At 38.4% G+C, this 21,643-nt stretch overlaps 1 protein-coding gene across 1 annotated transcript; it reads left to right on the top strand.

Moving 5' to 3' along the window:
• Positions 1 to 1,267: 1,267 nt before the first annotated feature.
• lamb4 (laminin, beta 4) lies at positions 1,268 to 21,195 on the top strand. Its single transcript, XM_016505749.1, is given in 35 exon segments — positions 1,268 to 1,390; positions 1,496 to 1,588; positions 3,299 to 3,346; positions 4,828 to 4,985; positions 7,517 to 7,652; positions 7,754 to 7,827; positions 7,922 to 8,110; positions 8,204 to 8,267; positions 8,671 to 8,885; positions 9,407 to 9,527; positions 9,641 to 9,829; positions 10,550 to 10,705; positions 10,855 to 10,967; positions 11,066 to 11,145; positions 11,223 to 11,355; positions 11,455 to 11,751; positions 11,841 to 12,026; positions 12,124 to 12,233; positions 12,578 to 12,698; positions 12,812 to 12,989; positions 13,091 to 13,234; positions 13,409 to 13,640; positions 14,260 to 14,417; positions 14,559 to 14,783; positions 15,838 to 16,055; positions 16,177 to 16,273; positions 16,356 to 16,710; positions 16,961 to 17,121; positions 17,276 to 17,475; positions 17,555 to 17,782; positions 17,988 to 18,253; positions 18,376 to 18,511; positions 18,723 to 18,893; positions 19,066 to 19,219; positions 19,332 to 21,195. Coding segments are annotated over 34 exon segments (5,478 nt in total). The 5' UTR covers positions 1,268 to 1,390; positions 1,496 to 1,563; the 3' UTR covers positions 19,472 to 21,195.
• The last annotated feature ends 448 nt before the right edge of the window (positions 21,196 to 21,643 follow it).

Genomic DNA, 21,643 nt, shown 5'->3' with positions numbered 1-21,643 from the left:
CCATCCGCTGTTGTTTTCGCACATCAAAATCCACCGACACATTTGTTTAGAGCTGTTTTTGCTTGTAATCGTTGCTTGATCTGTGCATATTTCTCTTCTGATTCAGACGAGACGACTTCCAGAAAGCAATATTCTGGATGGAGGACTCGTATTTTAGCCAGAAGCAACAAAACTTTTTTTTTCTTTGCAAACACACATCTTTTTGCTTTCGCAAGATGTTAATTGGTGGACTGGAGTGGTGTGGATTACTTGTGGATTATTGTGATGTTTTTATCAGCTGTTTGGACTCTCATTCTGACGGCACCCATTCACTGTAGAGCATCCATTGGTGAGTAAGTGATGTAATGATACATTTCTACAAATCTGATTAAGAAACAAACTCATCTACATCTTGGATCACCTGAGGGTGAGTACATTTTCAGAAAATCTTCAATTTTGGGTGAACTATTCTAGTAAAATTTCAGTATGTACTAATACAATATGTACTGAAATTGATATCTATAGACAAATTGAAAAATAAAGTGTAGTAAAATTTTGGGTGTTTTCTTTTTAGCAGAAACAAAACAGCCCTAAATTGACCAGCGTCTGAAAAAACTGTTAAAGCTAAATTAAATCTATAGACTAACTAAATACTAGACTAACACGTCTTACATTTATGTTTATTATTTGGTGCTTTTAGTACAACATTTAAAAATTAGGTCCAACTTAGGTTTTTGCTTCAGAACCCAGATTTTATAGCAGACATCAAGTGGGCACCCAAAATAGTTTATTTTTATTATTTGGTGCTTTTAGTATAACAACTAAAAAAGTAGGTGCAATGACTCCCCTGAGCATTTTAAGTGCAGTATTTGCTTTATAACTGCTTCTTACAACTTGTTCTCAATGTACTTTTTATAATGATTCTTGGGAGAAGCTCTCACTAGCCTGTACCACACTCTATATATTCCCAAACATTAATTTCATTCTTCTAAAGAAATGCATTCTTAGTAGACACACCTTCTGAAGCAGTAGTATGAAGCATTTAATCCAAGTGCGTAAACTCGTGTTGCTTGTCAAACCCATTTCTATACTCTGATGTGTCATTAACTGCGTTCCCGTAATGAATCCAGCCATCATTCCCTCTCATGACAAGCATAAATCAACTCTCAATGCAACATAATCCCTTTTCCCTCACACAGCCTTGGGGCTTTTCTTCCTTCTCTCCCACACTCGGGAGCTCAGGTGTGTCTTTACAAGCTTCAGTTTTCAGAGTTATTACTGCACAATCCATTGCTGGCAGCTACAGGTACGCGTACACAAGCCCGGGACCACAACACACTGAGATCATCAGCAGAAGACCCCGTCTAATCACCTTCAAACTCTCCATCCCGCTGCGTGGAAGTGATACTGTGTAAGTGTTTATAGTCGTTTCTGTGTAACCAGCTGTGCTGCGGTATTAAGAGTAATAATACAGTGACATGCAAATTGTAAGTCAGGGCTCTATTGTTCTCTATAGAGTATTGGACTATGATGAATCATTTTTGGTAGAAGCCGAAGCTGTTCAGTCAAGTCTAGTCCAACCACATGCTATTTGTCTTCATCTGTAAAGGTATGTGTGGAAAATATTCTGTCACAGCTGATGTAATGATTTCTTGGTTAGAATGTTTTAATATACAGTCGTGGGGTGTTATCTATGTCAGTACTTTGTCCAAAATAAAAAATGTGTTTTGAGCTTTTTTTTGGTGATACTTTGTGGTTAAAATAATCTGATGAATTCAGCATATTTTTTTTTTTTTTTTTTTTTTTTTAAGAAAAAGAACATAACCTCAACAAAATAAGATTTGTTAATGTGCAAATGTCAAATGTTTTATTTGACTTTGTTTTAACATAATCAGTAGTGTTAATGAGCAAGTTTTTGTTAGAAAATGTAATCATTTAATTTATTGTATTTTTAAAACAGCAATTTTGTTTTTAATGTTTCAGTAACTTCTATTTTTATTTTTAATATTACAATTAATATCGCAATATTGTATCTAAATATTTAGTTGGTTTTGTTTTAGAAACTAATATTTGATTTTATTTGCAATATAGTAATATATATATATATATATATATATATATATATATATATACACACACACTTCATAAAGATAAACAAAATTGTGCCAAAATGTAATATAATATTACTATTACTATCATATATGAAAGATAAACTGTCCTATCCAGATAAAATAAGTAATATTATATTAAATTTTAGCACAATTTCGTTGATCTTTATGAAGTAGAGAGAGAGAGAGAGAAGTGAGTAGAGAGTAGAATTTTAAAATTTGGCATTTTTAAAAATAAAATTACAAATAAAATAAAATATTAGTTTCTAAAATGTAAAGCCAACTAAATCCAGATAAAATAAGTAATATTATCAGTTTTGTTGATATTTATGAAGTACCAACTGCTGTGATGGCAGGCCTTGGTTGCATGACAATTACATTTTGGCAGTTCCAGTTTTGTTCTGCTGTGTTGCATTGCTTAAAAGCAAATCTAATGCTATAATGACTTGTTCTTGCATGTTTTAAATTCGCTGTTTCATCACATGTAAGACTTAAACAGAAGCCCACCTGTACTCCCAAGGCTGTTGTCACGTAAATACATTGTGGCTTTTCTTGAATGAAACTGGACTAGTGCATTGTGGTGAATGATCTATGCTTCCTCTTTGTGTCATAGGCATACTGAAACTGATCAAATTACAGGCTCATCTCACACTACTGAAGTTAATGGATGTCAGTAGTTCTTAAGTGTTTGCTTCAGGACCCAGATTTTATAGCAGACTTCAAGTGGACACCCCCCAAAAAAAAACAGTCCCAAAATTATTTATCATACTTAAAGTAACAAAAATGTCCTTAAAATGAAGCTTGCTCTATCTATCTATCTATCTATCTATCTGTATGATTAATGATGCAAATTTTATGCAAAAACTTTTTATATCCTGCTAAATGATAAATCCAAATACAGATATCCAGATAAATTCTGATTAACAGTGCAGATAAAGTGTTGATAAATGCAGTCAAGATGCCCTCGGTCACTTCGGAGAGCCTGCAAATCATAGGTGTTTATCTGATTGCTTGTACTTGACATTTTGATTGCAGAATACTCAATGAGAAAGATGTTTTGACACCTTGCTTTAATTAAACCGGTAGTAAGCCTTATGGCAAGGGTTGCATTTTTTGTGACATATTTCTCACATTGATTTTGTATCACATTCCTCCTCCTCCACTCATTCATTCATCCTTTCTCTCTCTTCACACACCCGTTTGTCCTATAGGTCCAGCTATGCTGATCCGATTGGAGACATCGACGTTCCTGCTCCTCTGTAAGTCTGCTCAAGTCTTTGACATCGCTGCAAGCTGACAGTGAAATTACCCTATGAGCCCAATCATGGGAAACATGTAATCACTTGCCACCCTTGGATTGAATTTTTTCCCCACTTGTTGACACTTGAATCCTCTAACATGCAGAAGTTGTCTTTCATTGTATATTTTTCAACATATTTCTCTTTCATTTTCATAACAAAGCCAGTTTCAACAAATCACTGTCATTTAGCAATTATTCTGGCTCATACTTGTTTTGGTTTTACATTTTTTGTTATTCAAGTATCCTGTTTTTATTCCTGAAAATTAGTTAAGTACATCAGGCGATAGTTACTTTAAAGCTGCAAATTCCAGCCTGCAGAGATTATTTTCTCATATCATTGTTTTTTGTAAGTATAGAGTGTAGGAATGACCAAAACCCAGAAACTAGTAAATTGTTTGAATGGGTTTTTGGTTAAATGCTTGAAATAATTGATTGTGATTTTATTTTCAAGCTTTTACTTGTCTTTAAAAAATTGGTTGCTAACAAGTAGCTACATGGGAGGTTGTCTGGGACATTTAACTAACAGGAAAAACATCTTGTGTCTTGTGTCTATAATCACGCTCTTGCAAACTATTCTAACTCAAACTTATATAGAATTTTTTTCTAAAATTGAAAGAGTTGTTTCACTGCTTAATAAGGTTTATATTTAGATGTTTATTTTGTCACACCAGAGGAGTTCATTCCATATAAGCTGTGAATGATCTGCATATTCAGGCCATTTGAGAGAAGAAGTTTGGGGACTGGCCAGATATTAAAATTACCATAAATTCCCTTGTTATTTGAGGTGTATCATAAGGCAAATATTGGGAATACATATGTAACTGGCCATGAATTATTTATTTGCCAAATGACGGTTATTTTCTGCAAATCTGTGCCCGTTACGAAAGGATTCAGGCAAATGGATCCACAGTTCAGCTTTGCCACCTGAACTCTATTGCTAAGAATCGTTATTTTTGCGCATTGATTTGTTGGCATGTGAGATTTAATGCACAAAAAATCTGTCCACGAGTTGTTCGTCTAAGTGAAAAAATGTGCTGTTGCTGCCAGATCTCAATTACTGAAAATTGTTTTGAAAAAACAAATATATAGTCATGTTTTCTCAAGTAAAACCAATTTTGAAAGTCCACTGAAAACATATTGTCGTACATTTTTTTGGCGTATACAAAGTATGTTGAAGGTACAAGACAGGAAGTTTGGGTGTGGCATATTGCAAAGCTCCTCCCTTTATTAAACAGCCAACAGGCTTTAGTTTCTTGATTTCCTGCTTGCTGTTGCTAGCCAATAGCAGGTTAATTGAGGGGAGGGGCATTCTCTGTCTAGAAAGCATTTGATTGGAGAACAGTTTTTAGTACAGGTTGAGTCATCAATATGCAGCTAACTTTATTACTTGAAGTTTAGTTAATGTAAAACCTGGTATAACTGAACTTTTGTGATTTGTAGTGATAGCTGCTCCAGTCCGCCTCCAGGATGAATGTGTGGGGAATTCATGTTATCCTAACCTCGGTGACCTCATGGTGGGCCGCGCCGCCCAGCTCAAGGCTTCTTCAACCTGTGGACTCTACAGACCACAAAACTATTGCATCCTGGGATACCTAGAGGTCAGTTGTCAAAAGTGCAACACTTCAAGAGGTCTGAATGTCAGTGATGTGGTTTAAAATATGTATGTCTTCAGAGTATTAAACCAGAAATGAAAGTAGATTCGAAGAGTTGCTCCCAGAACATTGCTTGTTGGGTTTGCAGGGAAAGGCTTCTCTGGATTTTAGTACTACACTTCACTTTGAAACTCGGAAAAACATTTGAAAAAATATCACAAATTCCCAAGTCCTTGAACCTTCAAGCATATACATTTCCCTCAGGACTCCGAGTACAGTTTTCTCAGACATATTTACATAACATCTTCCCAATCCAAACTACCCAGAATACAGTTCAAGCCCAAAGTGGTCTCTTTTCAGCACCCACACTGAGATTAAAAAGAGACAGCATGCTTTTTCCCCCTTTTTTTCAGTGTGGATTGACAGCACTCTGGCTGACCCTTTGGGTGATACATACTAAAGACAAGTTGTGATATGCCTCCCTGAGCTGTCGTATAGGTCATTACCTCTTCCCTGCCACAAGACTAATTTATGCCTGTTTCCATATTCCCCTTTCCTCCCGCCTCATACCCCCGGCCCTGTCTATACAGGTGATAAAGCTGGTATGTGGGTGTGTCGTTCAGCAATCATTTTGTATATTTACACTACTTTTCTTGGCCTGAAGAGCCCACCACAATGGTGCTTCCAATAACAAGTGGTATAAATAAAAGGAAGCTGTAAAAACACTGAATGCATTTCGGGTTGGTTTCTCAGGTGTTAAACTTAGATTATTGATGGGATGGACAGCTCTTGTTCATACATGCCTGCAACAAAGACGTACCCCGCATATCCCCCCTCATTGTCCCTACTATATTCAGGAAATTCTTGTGAATTTTTGCCAGGAGACGTTGTGATATGCCTCCCTGAGCTGTCGTATAGGTCATTACCTCTTCCCTGCCACAAGACTAATTTATGCCTGTTTCCATATTCCCCTTTCCTCCCGCCTCATACCCCCGGCCCTGTCTATACAGGTGATAAAGCTGGTATGTGGGTGTGTCGTTCAGCAATCATTTTGTATATTTACACTACTTTTCTTGGCCTGAAGAGCCCACCACAATGGTGCTTCCAATAACAAGTGGTATAAATAAAAGGAAGCTGTAAAAACACTGAATGCATTTCGGGTTGGTTTCTCAGGTGTTAAACTTAGATTATTGATGGGATGGACAGCTCTTGTTCATACATGCCTGCAACAAAGACGTACCCCGCATATCCCCCCTCATTGTCCCTACTATATTCTGCTTTACTTCAGGAAATCCTTGTGAATTTTTACCAGGAGACACTAATTACATAGAATAATACATTACTGCAGGAGCTTCTGCGACTTGCTCCCTACTGTATGAAGTTTTTAAAAGAATAATTCACTCAGGAAATTCTGTCTTTATTTGTTCATTTTCTCATGTTGTTCCAAACCCATAGAAATTTCTTTCTTCCATGGAACACAAAAGGTGATTTTTTTGGAAGAACATCTTTTCTTGGTGGGTCTTTTCAATATAATAAAAGTGAATGAAGCCTGCGGCTGTCAAGCTCCAAAGTAAACCCAATAAGTAGTCTATAAGACTCTGTGCACTATATTCCAAGTATTCTGAAAGCATTCACTGGTTTTGTGTGAAGAACAGACTGAAATATAAGTCCTTATTCAATTAAAATCTTGCCATCCACCCTTACTCTCCTTGGCGAGTTAATGAGAGAAGTAGTCGTGTTCAATCTTTGAACACATCAGTTTTCTGAATCATCAGTTTTTGATCCTGATCCAAAACTGGTTGGGGTTAATTTCCCTAAAGCATTGTTAAGCAACTATGGTTGCAAGTTCCATCATTACCAATTCTGTATTTCACAAAACCATAGTTCCAACAAAAACTTTGAACTATTTTAGTTTGTCAAGAAAATGGAAGCACCTGGTACCTGGGGAACCTGTAATTAATAAAAAAATCTGGAAATAAAGCTATCAAAGTAGTCCTCAAATGCCATGCTTGTTATTTATAGCTATAATCGGACATTAATTTGATCTCAAAATGCTTATTAGCAAAAGTTATTACTCCACCACCTACTTGACGTCATTAACAACCAGTTACTGTATATTGTTGAACCAACATGGTTCGAAAGACAGATGTGCAAGAAAGTTACTACGGTTTCTGGAAACAGTCAAGATCAGCTAGTTAATTTCTCCAACGATGCACTGCAGTGTGGTAGCTAAAGGTAAGTTAGGCAATTCCGGAGAGGTAGCATAAGATCCCACCCTTCCTGCAAATCACTCTCCGAAGCCACGCCTCCACCAAAATATATGAACGCGCACAGTACAGGCAGACCAGAGCCTAACCAGCAACATGATGAGAGACATGATGAGAAATGCATCTCTGAATGATTCATTCATGAATCTGACTGATTTGGTTGACCCGCCATAACTGTTAATGGAGCAGAAAAACAAGTTTCATTCTTTTCATCACACTAAAATTACATATTGCCATTTTAAAGACATTGCCCTTTATCTCAAAACTCAGAATCAGCGCAAGTGCTTCATCTGTGACTCCAGGAGCCCCTACAATCTCCACCACAATCCCAACAGCCACCGCGTAGAGAACATCATCACCACCTTCCAACCTGAACGCAAGATGAGCTGGTGGCAGTCCGAGAATGGTGCGTTCCTCAAACTACCTTCTTTGCATGAACTTAATTTAAGTAAAATTCTGCTGGTACCTAGAATTTAGACTTAATTTTACTTCGTTTAAAAATTCCAGGTGTGCATGAAGTCAGCATTCAGTTGGATCTGGAATCAATGTTTCAGTTTAGTCATCTGATATTGACGTTCAAGGTACGTTCAATGCTTTCCATGTATCTCATTTAAAAACTTGAATTCATTGATATTTTATTTGATAATGTTTTTGATAACAAATGCTCTCAAACAGAGTTTTCGGCCTGCTGCCATGTTGGTCGAGAGGTCGAAAGACTTCGGGAGAACCTGGAAGGCTTTCCGTTACTTTGCGGAGGACTGTGCCAACTCTTTCCCCGGTGTCTCTGAGGGGCTAGCAGACAGTATTGATGACCTTATCTGTGATAGTCGCTACTCTGGGGCAGAGCCGTCCACCGATGGAGAGGTATAGTCACAGAGCAATCCTGAATTAATCCAATCTCTTCAATTACTTGTTAACATACATATAAGGTTCAGTCTAACTTTGCTTTTCATCCAGGTGGTGTTGAAAGCCTTGGATCCCAGTTTTGACATCCATGATCCTTACGACCCTACTATACAAGGTTCATGTCTCGTTTGAAGATGTTTTGTTTCTTTTAGAAATATGACAGTAATAAAAATGTCAAGCCAGGATGATGTCTAAAGGCATGTCCAACAAGCAAAAGGCCTCGATATCTTAATGATGAGCTCATTGTGAGCTAGACACTTTGAAAAATTCACTGTAAAGAAAATTTACACTATTCAAACTTGTCATAACATAGTTTGTTCCACTGGTTCGCACCTGCTTTTCTTTTTCAGGACCCAAATCATAACTAATGCACTGATATTTAAATTTTGGCCGATATCAATAAGACAGTTATTCATGTTACAGCCAATACTGAAAAATTGTAATATCTAATATCGATAACAAGATATGGTATCAGTAAATTCTTAAACAACATAAGCAATACTTCTTATGGTCCTCAGAGCTGATCACCCTGACGAACCTGCGAGTAAACTTTACCCGTTTGATCACCCTGGGCGACACGTTGCTCACGCGACGGAGGAAGAACCCACAGGATAAGTACTATTATGCCCTCTATGAGATGGTGGTTCGGGGGAGCTGCTTCTGCAATGGCCACGCCAGTCAGTGTATTCCCGTGGATGGCACACGTGGAGATACCTTTAGTGAGCCTGGCATGGTGAGCATACTCCTGCTAAAAAGGAAAAGCACATATGAGACCTCCTTAATATCTGAACAGTTTCTCCTAGACAGCATTGAGATTAATTGGAGATTAATGGAGACATTACATTTCTCCTGAGCTCAGATAGTCTCCTAAGTATCTTCTTTACATTTTCAGAAGAGATCTTAATGTCTCATACTGTGCTCAGATTACCAAAGTCATGAAAAGTCTCAAGTACATTTGAAACAGTTCATTTCCCATCCACATTTCTGAGGAGGGACTTTTAAGTATAGTCACATTCTTTGTTCTTTACACCATTTCTGAAAAATATGCATAAATGTATTTTTTCTTTATAGGGCAGTTAACAATAATTGCTACCTGTCATGCTTTAGTGTAGTAGAAAGGTTTTGCTCTGCTTTTGTAGGTACCTGTTTTTATTCTTAAATTACTAGCTTAGTTTAAAGAAATTATATATGCTTTAAAATGATTGTATGTTTTACAATATTTTGATATTTGCTTTTTTTCTGTCTTTGCTCAAGGTACATGCTAAATGTGTTTGCCAACACAACACTGCAGGGATCAACTGTGAGTGCTGTCAAGACTTCTACCATGACGCCCCCTGGAGGCCAGGTGGAAAAACAGACTCGGATGTTTGCAGAAGTAAGTGGCACTTAGCTAGGCTATTGATAGTTTAAAACACAAAAGACAATTTAAGTGGCTGGAGGAACTGTAGCAATGAAAAGCCATATGCAACTTTTCCTTCAATGTTTCAGGGTGTAACTGCCATGGTCGTTCAGAGAAGTGTCACTTTGACTTAGCACGCTATCTGGCCACTGGTGGGGTTAGTGGTGGTGTGTGTGATGACTGCAGGAACAACCGTGCTGGACCCCAGTGTGATCTGTGTGGGCCATATTACTACCAGGACCCTCAACGCTCTATGGACGACCCCAATGCCTGTATACGTGAGTGACCTGGTGAACAATAAAATCCTCTAGATGCACAAAGAAATTATTCTATTGTGTTTTTCATTGTTGTCCTCTGAAATAATCATTCCATTCCGGTGGAAAGCGTACTTAGATGTTTACATTTATTCATTTAGCAGATGCTTTTATCCAAAGTGACTTACAAATGAGCAATCCAAGAAGCAATTCTTCATAAAGAGGCAAAAAACAAACTAAATAACTTTTCAGGATGCATTTAAGTCCTCCCAGAAGAGATGAGTTTTCAGCTGTCTCGTGAATATTGCCATGGACTTAGCATTCCGGATGAGGGTGGGAAGGGATTTTGTGCCTCTCTGTGATGGTACCACAAGGCGTCGCTTACTTACAGACCTTAAGTTTCTGGAGGGGATGTAGACTTGTAAGAGCTAGTGGAAGTAGGATGGTGCGGAGCCCATGGCTGATCTGTAAGCAAGCATTAATATCATGAAACTGATGCGAGCCGCAACTGGTAGGCAGTGCAGAGAGATAAAAAGAGGTGTGACATGGGCCCTTTTGGGCTCATTGAAGACCAGTCGAGCTGCTGCGTTCTGAATCATTTGTAGAGGCTTAATTGCACATGATGAAGTACAGCCAGAAAGAGCATTGCAGTAGTCCAGACTAGAAATGACTATGGCCTGGACAAGAATTTGTACAGCATTCTCCATTAGGAAAGGCCTGATCTTTCTGATGTTTCCTATCCAGCTTGTGAATGTAATCCTGATGGCTCAGTGGACCGTGGTCTGTGTGATCTAGTGACTGGCCAGTGTGTGTGTAAACAGAATGTTGAAGGAGAGCGCTGTGACCGCTGCAAGTTTGGGTTCTATGGGTTCAGCTGGGACGACCCTAATGGCTGTCAGTGTAAGTGTTCTTTCACCCACAGAATGGGACTCAACTGGCGCATTTCTTACTCAATAACGTCTTAAAATGAGTTTGAATAGCTAAGGCTTTTTGCATTTACCTACTTGCCTTTTTATCTGATCCTTATTCATTCATTTATACATGTCCAGTGTGTAGGTGTAATTTCATGGGAATTATACGCACTGGCAACCCTTGTGATCAAACAACTGGAACATGCATCTGCAAGCCATTTGCTTTCGGCCCACAGTGCGACCAGTGTCTGGTGAGCTGAACCTCTCCATTAGACCACAAGGATATAAACTTAAATAGTTATTAATGCTTGGAAATGTTGATATTCCGCTTTGTTGTCCAATTTTCCAGCCAGGTTACTGGGGTCTGGGAAACACAGTCTATGGCTGCTTACCCTGCGACTGTGACATTGGAGGGGCATTGAGAACCGAGTATGATACTACAGTTTCCTTTCTGAAACAAACCACAGATTAATTGTTTACAAGTCTGTATGTGCATATTCACACAGATGTTCCTCAGTGGATGGCCAGTGTGAATGCAGGCCTAACATGGTAGGCCCCAAATGCAGTGAGCCGGTCCTTGGATATTTCCTGGCCCCGCTTGATTTCTATATCTATGAGGCTGAACACGCAGCACCTCGGGTGAGAGACTGGGATGTGATTTTTGTACTAAATTATATTCTTAATCATTCATAAGAATGAAGAGACCCTCATGACTTAGGGTCATTTCCACTTCCACAGATGGCAATTTCTCCATTTATACAAGCCCCTCCATTAGTCTACCCCCTGGAACAGATACCTGTACGACCAACCAAGCTCCCTCTCTGCCCCTCTGCCCCAAAACCCTCCCCAACACCTTATAAAGAACCTGAACCCCCAACGGTGAAGCCGTCTCCGACCCCATTCAATCCCCATGTCACACTACCCATCTGTGAGCACTACTATAGACAGAGAGGTTATGACTTCAAGATCAGTAATGGCAGGGTTGTGGTGGTCAAGCGTGAGAAGCGGCGAACTCGAAGACGAAGACTAGGCCAGGTAAAGTTTGAACCGTCAGATAAACAATGTGTCCAATTATATTGTCACAAAATTGAATGTGATTGTCTTACTTCATCATTCCTGTGCAGAGGACAATCCCCTTTGAACCAGGCTCACCTCTTCAGGTCATCCTGCAACAGCGCACCCCAGATCAACCCATCACTTGGACTGGACTGGGTTTTGTGCGAGTTCAGGATGGGGCTGGACTTAGATTTAATGTCAGCAATATACCAGCTACTCTTGACTACTATGTAGTTGTCCGCTATGAACCAGAGGTCAGCCAGTCTTTTCATTAAATATTTGAATGTCAGTGTTTGTTTGAAATGTTTTGGTCCATTTCACATTTATGTACTCAAAATATTATCTTTGCAGTCCACCGATGATTGGACAGCTTTTGTGAACGTTGTATCTTTTGGATCAGGGGATAGACGTTGTCTGAATGACCCGTTTGATAAAATGTTTACTCTTCCAGCCTCTGGAAGGTGAGATTTTTGTATAGTGTATTTTGCATATATTTAACAGGTTTTTGTTGAGTGCTAATTTAGTAAAGGGGATTGTTCACCCAAAAAGGAAAATTCTGGCATTGTTTACTTATGTAATGCCCATGCTGTTCCAAACGTGTGATCTTCTTTTTCCTGCAGAATAGAAAAAATACATTTTGTTCATACATTGAAAGTCAGTGGGGTCAAATGTTGGTTTGGACCCCATTACCTTTCATTGTATGAACTATCATTTAAGAGCTCAGGCTCTTGAAAGTATTTTTCATGTCAAGTAAAATTATTACTAGATCTACTTCATCTAACTACATTTAACTCGTTACATACAGGACAGCCACACTGGATCTTCCAATATGCCTCAGTGATGGTAATAAATACCATGTGGACATTACTTTTAGAAAGAAGCCCAGTGCCGACCCTCAGATCAGCTCATACATCCTGATCGACTCTGTAAGATTTCAAACAATCAGACCTTGTTTTTGCAAGATCATTGGAAAAGATGAAATTGAAAATTATCTACCTTTTGTTTAGTAAATTTATTTATCCTTATTCACGTTCCATAGATGGGCCTCATTCCCAAAGTGGACTCACTCCCAAACTTCTGCACACAGTCATATCTAGCTCAGTTTCAGCAATACCGTTGTATTGATTTGGGCGCACAGGCAGGACAGCACACCCTTCCTGAAGTATGTGAGAAACTTATTGGAAGTATGTCAGCTTTCATTCACAATGGTGCAGTGTGTGAGTATCGTCTAAATTTACATCACAGATATACACACGCATTTAATTCCATGATGCATTGTTACCTTGTATTAACTATATGCATCTGTGTAAATCAACAGCTTGCAACTGTCATCATGTTGGAGCGTATGGCTCATCTTGCAGTAAATTTGGTGGACAGTGTCAATGCAAACCCCACGTTATTGGTCGGTGCTGTGATTCCTGTACTCCTCTGACATATGGGCTTGGGCCAGGTGGATGCTCACGTAAGCCACATTCTCATATTCAGAGATGACATGATATATAACATATTATTTAAAAAAACATTTTCGAAACCATATGAAATATGAATACAAACAGAATGTTTTTAGAACATGGCACATGTTTCGTAAACTAGATTCTTTATCTTGGACATTCTTATTTGTTATTGACTCCTCTAGCATGTGACTGTGATCCGTCTGGCTCTACCGCTGAGCTTTGTGACCAGACAACTGGTCAATGCTCATGTCGAGAAGGAGTAACTGCTCGTCGATGTGATAAATGTTACCCTGGTTACTACGGTTTTCCCCTGTGCAGACGTTGCCAATGCAACGGGTTGGCTGACATCTGTGACCTGGTCACTGGAGACTGTCTGGACTGCAGGGAACACTCCGCTGGACCCCACTGTGAAAGGCAAGAGAGGATTTGATATCATATTGTTTCATTTTCAGTGTTACACTACAATAAATTAATCCTTACAATTAAAAGGATAGTTCACCCAAAATTTTTAATTCTGTCGTTAATTACTCACCCTCATGTCGTTCCAAATCCATAAGACCTTCGTTCATCTTCAGAACACAAATTCATATATTTTTGATGAAATCCGAGAACTTTCTGATTCTGCATAGACAGCAACGCAACTGACACGTTCAAGGCCCAGAAAGGTAGTAAGGATATCGTTAAAATAGTCCATGTGACATCAGTGGTTTAACCTTAATTTCATGAAGCTAAGAGAATACTTTTTGTGCATAAAGAAAACAAAAATACAGCAATAACCAACAGCAAAAGCAATTCAGTAGCAGAAGCGTAGCAGATTTATTCCACCAAGACTAAATAAATAAACACTGTCAAATCCATTACCATGCTAAAATCTTCTGAGAGTTGTCATAATAGAAATATCTTAATTTGTGTTCTCAAGATGAATGACGGTCTTATATATTTGGAACGACATCTGGGTGAGTAATTAATGACAGAATTTTCGTTTTTGGGTGAACTATCCCTTTAAGATGCTAATGGTCATTTTCTGTTCTAGGTGTAAGGATGGTTATGTTGGTGGCCCTGTTTCTGGGAAGCCATGTGAGCCATGCTTATGTCCAGATGTGAACGGAAGTGGGCGCTTCTTTGCCATTTCCTGTAATAAAGATCCATACTCTGGAGCTCCATACTGTGAATGTCTGCCTGGACATACAGGTCCTTGTTCACTCTTTCATACAAAGCATTTCCAAAACCATCAAAGAGTCTTCCCGTTACGCATTTGATGTAACACAGTGAGGGAAGTAAAGATACAACACTGTAAAATAAAAACACCTAAATTTTACCTTACTCTTGTAGGCCTAAACTGTGACTCCTGCTCTCCTGGTTACTACGGTGATCTGAGGTTGCCAGGCGGCCGATGTGAGGAGTGTTGTTGCAACAATAACATTGATCCTCGTGACGGTGAAGCATGCGATGCTGTAACTGGCGAATGTTTGCGGTGCTTACATAACACAGAGGGGCCACGCTGTCAGAGCTGCAAACGTGGATACTATGGCAATGCACTCACTCAAGACTGCAAAGGTACAGGTTTAAAAGGATACATTGCTCTATTATTATTATAATTATTATACATTTTATTTATAGGCGCCTTTCATGGCACTCAAGGACACCCTTACAAAGTCCATAAAACAGGGTGAAACAATAACATTTAAAAAAAATATATGGTTAATGTGGCCCAAATAACAACCAAAAAGAACCAAATTTCTCTGGTTTCCTATTTCTAATTACAAAACAATGACAACGCAAATGATAAACATTTTAGGGGCTTTCACACCGGGTAGTTATAGGAACTAGCCACCAGGGCGGGTGTGTTTACTGTGTGTTTACATGGCTTTTTAGAAATGGCGGGTGCCATATGGCTTGAGTTCAGCCAATCAGCATACACTTACGTCACTGGTAGTCCCTGTTGTACTTGGTTATACCCTACTCTGAAGTAAGAGCTAATTCAGTCCCCGCAAAAGGCATTCCTGTAACTAAAATTGTTCCCAGTTCCTGCGGATTGAACACATGAAAAAGTGGGTATTTCCAGCAATAATTATAGCAACTAAGAAATAGATAACTTAGAGAAAACTGTTAATGTGGCCCAAAATATAAGCACATACATTTTAATATTGAAGTCATAATCAAACGGAGAAGTAGTAACAGATATTTTCTTCCATATTGTAATGTTCATCCCAGTGATTATCATAACTGATTATCGAAAAAATTGGGCAAACTCTCAGTTGTTAATTGGTTGGTTTGAGTTGAGGGTGTTGCATTCAAAAATGAATGCGAGCTTACAGTTGATTGGGAAGAGGTGAGGTTTAAGTGGACTAAATGACTGGCTTATGTCACCAGATCTAGTGTGACATTTTGATGAAATCCAAAAAAGAAGTAACAACTACATGGATGAATCATTCACAATCAGATCTATAACGTGCATTTACAAAACAGATAGGATAAAGACGTTTTTTATATGGGACAAAATGCTTCATGTAAATTACGCATTGTTTTGGCAACAGATATTTATTATTATTTATTAAGTTTTTATTTGCCTTCATAAACAACATATGCCATGTTTTTATTGTCTACTTAGAGTGTTCTTGTGACCGGAGGGGCACAGATGACACAAAGTGTCCAGCTGGAAGCCCCTGTTTATGTGACCAGGAAACTGGCCAGTGCCCATGTCGCACAGGTGTCAAGGGAACCCTATGTAATGAGTGTGAGGATGGATACTGGAACCTGGATGGGGAGTCTGGGTGCCAGCCATGTAATTGTGATCCAGAACATGCTCTCAACTACATCTGTGTCAAGGTTAATATCTTCCGTTTATATAATCATTCATACAATAAATTCACTTTAGAAGAAGTGTCTCGTCACATGGATGGCTATAATGGATTTTTGGGCTTTACACCTATACTTTATGTCCTTCTAGATCACAGGCCAGTGTTTCTGCCAGCCAGAGTATGGAGGCAGAAAATGTGATGAGTGTGGGCCGAATCACTTTGGAAACCCAGATATACAGTGCATGTGTAAGCTAATATACACAGAGTTTTGCTCTCTTCCAAGTCATTGTCTGCTGACTAAAACAAAATTATATCATCTTTTGTTCAGCTTGTGACTGTAACATGGAGGGGACCATTTATCCAGCTTGTGACCCTTACACGGGTGAGTGTTTGTGTAAGCCAGGGGTGACTGGCCTTTTCTGTGATGACTGCGCCCCAGGCCATGACACAAACTTTCCTGCCTGTGAACCCTGCCATGACTGCTACCACCTCTGGGAGAAAATTGTCTCAGATGTTAGACTAGATATTGAGAGGATAGAAACTAAAAGGCCATGTCCTGAAGACGATCGGCCTATATCTGAACTACAAAACTTAAGGAATTTGTTGGAGAAGCTGCAGAGTTGGGCTAACATGACTGCCAAGGATGAGCTAAACAAACTAGAGGAGCTCTTGGCACGCATTAGGTAATATAATTTTACACAATTTAATTGACATACTATAATATTTCTGGGTCAATGACACAATGCTCATTTTTATTCCAAATCAATTAATTTTTTCAAATATATAAGATGATTAAGATGACTATTAAGATGACTATTAAATACATATCTTCTATCATGAACATGTTTTTTGAAATGATGCAACTGGGAATGATTACAGTAGTCTTGTACAATGCCCACTTTTATCTTACATGTCTTTCTACTTACTCCTCAGGAACGAAACAGAGACCATTGACCCAAACATAATCATTATTGATCCAACCATACTGCTCAACACTGACATCGACAATATCCGACTTGAGTTCAACAGACTCTTGAAGAATCTCGGGGAGAAGACAAAAGAGATTCCAGCGACAGATGTAAAAGCTATTAATGGTTTGTAAATGAAAAGTCAAATCTCAGTGATTACCAACATGAAAAGTTGGTTTGGCAGAATCAGAGTGCCATTTGTGAACATTATAACACTTCATTTCGGCTTTTAAAGGCATTGTGAGCTATTATGCAACTACTGTGTGTGTCATTTCTATAGATATTTTAAATAAGATCAAAAAGCTCTATGAAGAATTCACTGACAGTGAGAAGAAAGTGGAAGCAGCTAAAAAGGCCCAAGAAGCCTCCAGGAAGACGAGAGAGAATGTTACATTGGAACTTTCAAAGTGTCGTATAGGAGAAATGGAAAATCTGGAGAGGAAAGCGAAAGCTCTGAGTGTTGCCAGCCTCAACGAGGAGGTGAATGAAGAGTAAAACTTCATTCTGCAATTTGAAGAAGAAATATATGTGTATTGCAGTGACAAATTTTCTGCCGTAGGTCTGTGGGGCTCCAGGCGATGCAGAATGTGAGAAGGCAAAATGTGGTGCAGCTTCATGTGGGATATGCGGGGGTCCTGCCTGTACAGGGAGTTTACCCATCAGCCTCAATGCCTCCAAACTGGCAGAGATGACCGAGAAGAACATTACCGATCTGCGCAGTAAACTCAAGGAAGCTGATGCTAAGGCACGTCAAAAACATACCGCAGATTTACAACGCCACATACTGGTCTGGCATGTATACTACATCGTTTTGTGTCAGTTTTGTGGTTTCGTGTGGACGCAGATATTTCTTGAGACGAGGGAAAAAAAAGATCGGATAGGGAAAGCTCTGGCTTCGTGCGGACATAGCCTTAATGTGATGTGAGGGATGAATCTGAAGAATACATTTTTATTTAGGACAAAACTACCACTTACAATTACAGTACATTTAGAGTAAAATAAAATGCACATGGTAAAATGTAAATTTAGTTGAGTATTGTACCTTAACAGACGAGCTGGTGAAGCCAGAGGACATTGAGAAACTGGCCAATGCTGTGCTGTCCATTCAGCTGCCCAAATCCCCTGATGAGATCAAGGACATGATAGAGGACATCAAGAGGATCCTGGCAAACGTCACAGACTTCGACGATGATCTAGAGCACTTGGAAAAACAAGCCAGAATTGCTGAAGACATGAAGGAGAGGGCCCAAGAAATCTTGTGAGGCTGCAGTAATGAAGTCAATGTGTCAAAGCTGTAGTTTTTACCATTTCATTGTGCTTTATAAAGCTAAACTTGTGGACACCAGCATCACTAATCCTGTTTGGTTGTTGCATAACCAGGAACAGAACCAAGGCTATCAATGTGAGGGAGATAGAGAAAGCACTCAATGATACAGCAAAGCTCAATGACAAGATAGTCTATGATCTGGAAGAGGCTGAAGAAAACAATGACATTATCAGGGGGAGAGTTAATGAGGTAATGGTTTATTTTACTAAACAATACATGCACGTTTAAAGGAATTTTTACTCACCTTCATGTCATTCCAGACGTGTATGGTGTAACTTTCTTTACTTTTTGATTTGTTGTTTTGCTCTCAATGCATTATCACTTATTTTGAGAGATAATTTCTACTTTTTTGCCCTAATAAACTGCTTTATAACAATATTTTCTCATCACTTTTAAACAGACTGAACCTAAACTCAAAAATATTGAGGATAATTTGGATTCGACTCGTGCCAAAAAGTTACTGGATGAAATCAAGGCCTTGAAGGATAAGACGGAGATGAACAGAGCTCAGGGGAAGGAGGCCAAAGATGCTGCCAATGCAGTGCTTGAGAGTGCCAAAAACATCGAAAAGGTAAGTCTCACAAGCACAAATACATATATTTATTTAAATAAGCTATATGTTGGATGTACAAACATGGTTGCTGTTTAAAAGTGTACTAATAGTAACCTAAAAGATGGTACAGCTGCCTTTAGATATAGCATATTTAACCTGTTATAAGTGGATTGCTTTTCTCCATTGGTAGGATCTTGAGGAACTGAAAGAGCAGTTTGAAAAGTTAAAATTGAATAGCACAACCCAGAATGTTAATGAAGAGGCTAACGAACGTCTGAAGAACATCACAATAGAGGCAGAAACACTGGCTAAAAATGTGGAAGATAAAATGAAGGAAATTGAAGGTACAGTATCATAAGAAGCAGTATGCATTGGGATTTAACGGGTTACAGATTTCTATAGGTGTTAATTTCTTGTTAGCAATAGAATTTTTTTCCTTTATCATTGTCGTTTCAGAATTGGAGAAAAGGATTCTGGTTGCAGCTGAAAGAAAAGAGGAAAGGATAAAAGATTTGGAGGCACTGCAGAAGGAGGCAGATGACTTGAGGAACTTTATTGTTGACAAAGTGGATAAATACAATCTGTGCTCCACTTAAGCCTGCTAGGGCTTCTCTTCCTCAAATTTAGAGGAAGCATTTCCAGTGTTTGCCATGGGAAAATTCTGAAGGCAACGCAGGGCAAAACGGTCTTGGACTGTTTACAATCTAGAGCTATGTACTGGTTCTCATCAAGCCCTAGAAATACTTAATGACCATATTCTGGTTCTGTTCAGTTTTTTTTATTTGTTTTGTATTTATAGTATATTTTTAGCAAATGATGGGCCAAGTTTGAGAATCTTATATAGGTAATGTATAACCCTGACTGTCCACAAGAGGTCGCAAGAGTAAAATTTAAATGTCGCCTATCACACAAACTATGCAGCGTTGTTTCCGTTGCTTGAATCTAGAGTACCACAGCAAACCCAATCATATTTTACTCAAGTTATTTGCTTGATGAATTGAAAAAGATGAGATAAAAAGAATGTGTGCTGCAAACCAATGATAACAAAATTTCTTTTTATTGAGTTGTTCTCTTATAAGCCACGTTTTCAAATGAATCATTCAAAAAGACTTTGATGAGTTTCGTTTGAATCAGACTGACGTAAATCAGAGATGCAACTTCAATTAATTTATTCAATTCTGTTTAGCTCATTCCAAATTGGCTTATGTCTGAGCTATTTAGGCATATTCCTCTAAGTCTCCTCCAAAAGTATTTTCATTGTTTTTGGTTCATGGATAAGTAATTCAAACCTCTTGATTAAAAACCTACTTCAGCATTACTTCCAGAATTGAGCTCAACAGCTGCTCCATGTGCATTAAGATAAGACAGTCAGGTTTAGACGCCTGCTGCTTGTGGAATGTGCTTGTTTGTCTCTCGCAGGAGGTGGAGGGTCTGTGCTTTTGTCCTACGGTGTTAACAGCCTCTCCGTTGACTATTCAATTGCAAAACCAAAGGTAAAGCCCCACTGATGTTATTTCTTTGGTCTGTCTGAGTGGATCTTCTCACCTTTTTAACTACTTTATTGTTGTTCAGACACACTTTGTTTTGTCAGAGTTAATTTCATCTTCATTGGGTGAAGATAAAGGGAAAAAGTCATGAAACAGATGATGTTTAAAATGTTTTAAAACAATTCTACCTGATTGTTAAAAATGACTTTTTAAAGTAACCTAATGTAGTTGATTGAATCAGCCATATTAAGTAGTATTTTTGACTTGAATAAAAAAGGTAATTTAGGTGTTACAACTCGAAGTTACTTGACTGAACTTGTTTTTGTGGTCAGTCTGCTGAATGAGTAAACTGTGTCTTTCAGGTTTCAGAAGGATCTGCAGATATTAGTTGTGTCACCTCACCTAATCTCTTCCTGAAGTTTACAAAGCGAAAACAAAGAAAAACTCTACACAAGCTGGTTAAAGGTGACAGGATGTAGGATGGAAACAATTTAGGTTTCACTTTTTACAATGTATGCTTTGTAGGACTTGCCTAACTTAATATCTAAATATCTGACCACTTTATTGCCTTAATATACTGATAATTCAAATCTCCGGTTTAATTCCTAATGTCTAAACTGACTGAAGTCTGTGTTTCTCTTCTTGGTCATTATTACACTAATTTATCTCAGTCAAGACAACCACCAAATCCACATCAGTTCGACATGAACCTCCTGCTCTTTGACTGACCTTTAAAAACTGTCTAATTACTGAGGCAACCTAAAGCCATTTCACTGATCACAGGTCAGTTCATTTTAGTGTATCATTGGAAGTAAGAATAGCTGTTAATAAAATGGTTAGGACTTGTAATTGTGCGTGAGAATCTAGATTACTATGTAAAATGGTAATTTTATCTTTTAACAAAAACACTGCAACCAAGAACGGTTTTGACTTTCTCTTAACATTAACAACAAATACCACGTAGTAGTAGTACCATGGTTTTCAAGAAAATGTACCACTGTTGTACCATTATTGGTACCTTGGAGTACATTGAATGAATAGCCTGTAGCAGTCTATGCATAACATTTGATTTAATTATCATTATTAAAACATGGTATAACCACAATTAAAGTAAATTTAAGATAAATTCATCTGACGTTTCGTTGTTCTCTCCCTATTTGAAGAGGGTAAAATATCTTTGCCGAGTCTGAGGTACCGTTTCAAATCCCCTCAAATGGCGCGTTTTCATCAAATACGCAAATAATTACTACCAGTGTTATTAATTTTACATGTACAGTCGTC

This window comes from Sinocyclocheilus anshuiensis, unplaced genomic scaffold (assembly GCF_001515605.1).
Source record: "Sinocyclocheilus anshuiensis isolate Anshui unplaced genomic scaffold, SAMN03320099.WGS_v1.1 scaffold1139, whole genome shotgun sequence".
NCBI lineage: Eukaryota > Metazoa > Chordata > Actinopteri > Cypriniformes > Cyprinidae > Sinocyclocheilus > Sinocyclocheilus anshuiensis.
The sequence above is the reverse complement of the archived record's forward strand: the minus strand, read 5'-3'. Positions and strand labels throughout refer to the sequence as shown.